At 42.0% G+C, this 3,110-nt stretch overlaps 1 protein-coding gene across 1 annotated transcript; it reads right to left on the minus strand.

The window, feature by feature from the left end:
• Window positions 1–697: 697 nt before the first annotated feature.
• Window positions 698–1,103, minus strand: LOC110584914 (small ubiquitin-related modifier 1-like). Its single transcript, XM_044916641.1, has one exon. The coding sequence runs from the start codon at window positions 1,053–1,055 to the stop codon at window positions 750–752; it is 306 nt and encodes a 101-aa protein (XP_044772576.1). The 5' UTR covers window positions 1,056–1,103; the 3' UTR covers window positions 698–749.
• Window positions 1,104–3,110: the final 2,007 nt, after the last annotated feature.

Genomic DNA, 3,110 nt, shown 5'->3' on the forward strand with positions numbered 1-3,110 from the left:
GTCATCTTTGGAGTTAGTCATTACTCTCACCATCTCTGTCATCTCGACTCCAGCCTATTTCTCTTCTTTTGGTCCAGACCCTCAAATTTTAAAAGTAGCTTCATGTTAATAAAAGGTCATTTTCCACAGTTCAGTTCTCTGAAAAACTTCCATCTCCCACTGAAAGTCATAGTCCAGGAGTGAAGCAATCACATGCTAGAAATTCAGGGCCAATTGGAAAGTCATCATAAACACTTGCATTGGTCGATCTTATTTATCACAAACCTGAAAATGCACAGTCCTGGAAGAGGTGACCTCTCTGTGCACACATGTAATTTTTTAAAAAGAGAGGGCAATATGAAGGGGGCTGAGGTTTGATCACCAAAAATCAGCACAACGAAAACGAGTGATAATGAGTAATGGGCACTAGAATTCAAATTACCAGATGTTTTAAAGAAATGGAATGCCAGTTTTCAATTCCGTTTTGAACACTACATTACAAAAGAACTATTTTTTTTTAAGATTTTACTTATTTATTTGACAGAGAGAGACACAGCGAGAGAGGGAACACAAGCAGGTGGAGTGGGAGAGGGAGAAGCAGGCCTCCCTTGGAGCAGGGAGCCCGATGCGGGGCTTGATCCCAGGACCCTGGGATCATGACCTGAGCCAAAGGCAGACACTTAACAACTGAGCCACCCAGGCACCCCACAAAAGAACTATTTTTAAAAATAAAAAAGGATTGAGGGTAAAGAAAAAAATAAAAAGAATATCTAAATCATTGAATGACCCCCTGTTTGTTCCTGATAAACTTCAATCACATCTTCTTCCTCCATTCCCAGTTCTTTTGGAGTGTGATTATCAGCAATTCTCTGACCTTCAAAGAGAAACCTGAGTGAATTCATTGGAACTCCCTGTCTTTGAGAGTATGATTCTTTGAGTTTCTTGAGATGTGTTGTCATTTTCATTTTGAAATGAATCTCACTGCTATCCTGTCCAATGACTTTGAGTTTAATGTATTCTCCTTCCTTCTTACCCCCCAAGTCCTCAGTTGAAGGTTTTGCCTCGTGGTCAGACATGGTGACGGTGGCTTCACTCAGGGTCTCCGCACGGCAGTGGCTTCGGGTAGACAGCCAGTACGTGCCCTCTTTAATACCCACCACCAGGCTAACCCATCCCCCCACCCCCTCCCCTCTAGAACCCTCAGTTTGTTTCTCAGAGTCCATGGTCTCTCATTGTTCATCTCCCCCTCTGATTCCACCCCCCTTCATTGTTCCCCTCCTGCTATCTTCTTCTTCTTCTTCTTCTTCTTTTTTTTTTTTAACATATAATGTATTATTTGTTTCAGAGGTACAGGTCTTTGATTCAACAGTCTTAAACACAATTCACAGCACTCACCATAGCACATACCCTCCCCAGTGTCTATCACCCAGTCACCCCATCCCTCCCAACCCCCCACCACTCCAGCAACCCTCTGTTTGTTTCCTGAGATTAAGAATTCCTCATATCAGTGAGGTCATATGATACGTGTCTTTCTCTTTTTGACTTATTTTGCTCAGCATAACACCCTCCAGTTCCATCCACGTCATTGCAAATGGCAAGATCGCATTCCTTTTGATGGCTGCATAATATTCCATTGTATATATATATACCACATCTTCTTTATCCATTCATCTGTCGATGGACATCTTGGCTCTTTCCACAGTTTGGCTATTGTGGACATTGCTGCTATAAACATCGGGGTGCACGTACCCCTTCGGATCCCTACTTTTGTATTGGAAGGCTTTCTTAATCCAAATGCTTATTCCTAGGGGCACCTGGCCAGCCAGTTGGTAGAGTATAATACTCTTGATCTTAGTATCATGAGTTCGAGTCCCACACTGGGTATAGCAATTACTTAAAAGAAATGCTTGTTCCTAGAGTTTTAGGGAGATTTTTTTTTCTTAGTTATTTGTTAGGTGGCTGGCTAATAGGTTGGTTTATTTTATTTTATTTTTAAAATATTTTATTTCTTTGAGAGAAAGAGAGAAAGCAGGGGGAGGAACAGAGGGAGAGGGACAAGCAGACTCTGTGCTGAGTGTGGAGCCCAACACAGGGCTTGATCCCACGACCCTGAGATCAGTACCTGAGTCGAAATCAGGAGCCGAATGCTCAACTGACTGAGCCACCCAGGCTCTCATGGTTGGTAGATTTTAATTGCGTGAGCAGTACACAAATACAGTGTCTTAAATTTCTTTTTTTTTTTTTTAAGATTTTATTTATTTATTTGACAGCGAGAGACACAGCGAGAGAGGGAACACAAGCAGGGGGAGTGGGGGAGGGAGAAGCAGGCTTCCCGCGGAGCAGGGAGCCCAATGCAGGGCTCGATCGCAGGACCCTGGGATCATGACCCGAGCCGAAGGCAGACGCTTAACGACTGAGCCACCCAGGCGCCCCTTGAATTTGTAACTAAAGAGAAATATACAGTGTAAGGCAAAAACCATTATTAATTCATTTATTGGGCAATAACTACTGAGCTTCCACGTACTTGACAAGTACAGCACCTAACGATGGTTGTCCTGGTAAGGAAATGGAGACAGAGTCCCTCTCATGGAGCTTTCAATTTGGATGTTCTTCACTCTGCTCCCCACATACCAGTTTGGTGTAAAGCCTTTCATATCATTTGGTATCCTTTCTTTTGTGTGTGTGTGTGTGCGTATGTGTGTGTGTGTGTGTGTGTATGCATATATTTCAGCTTCATTGACGTATACTCAACAAATAAATTTCTGAGATATTTAAAGTATACATTGTGATGATTTGATATATGACATCCATTTTTATACATATGTGCCCTTTTTAACTATGTGTGTTTTCACATAAATGGGATTCCACCCTTTGTGTTGTGCTATTCCTTGTTTTGTTTTTTCCCTACTTCAGCATATGCAGCCTGACTATATGATTATTATCTACATCTTAAATTATGGATGTATTCCAATTTACTGCCCTGTCCCCTACGGGTAACATATAAGTATACACATATTTTTACTATTGAGAATAATGTGGTAAAGAACATTCTACCTCCTAGTATGCTTTCTACGTTCCAGCTAACTCCCTATCTTACCCCAAGGTCAACACTTCTGTGGACCCCATGGGGA

Source organism: Neomonachus schauinslandi, chromosome 1, assembly GCF_002201575.2.
Source record: "Neomonachus schauinslandi chromosome 1, ASM220157v2, whole genome shotgun sequence".
Classification (NCBI taxonomy): Eukaryota; Metazoa; Chordata; class Mammalia; order Carnivora; family Phocidae; genus Neomonachus; species Neomonachus schauinslandi.

Excerpts from the sequence above, each read along its gene's own strand:
- LOC110584914 (XM_044916641.1), bottom strand. The coding sequence starts at position 1,055 with ATGTCTGACCACGAGGCAAAACCTTCAACTGAGGACTTGGGGGGTAAG.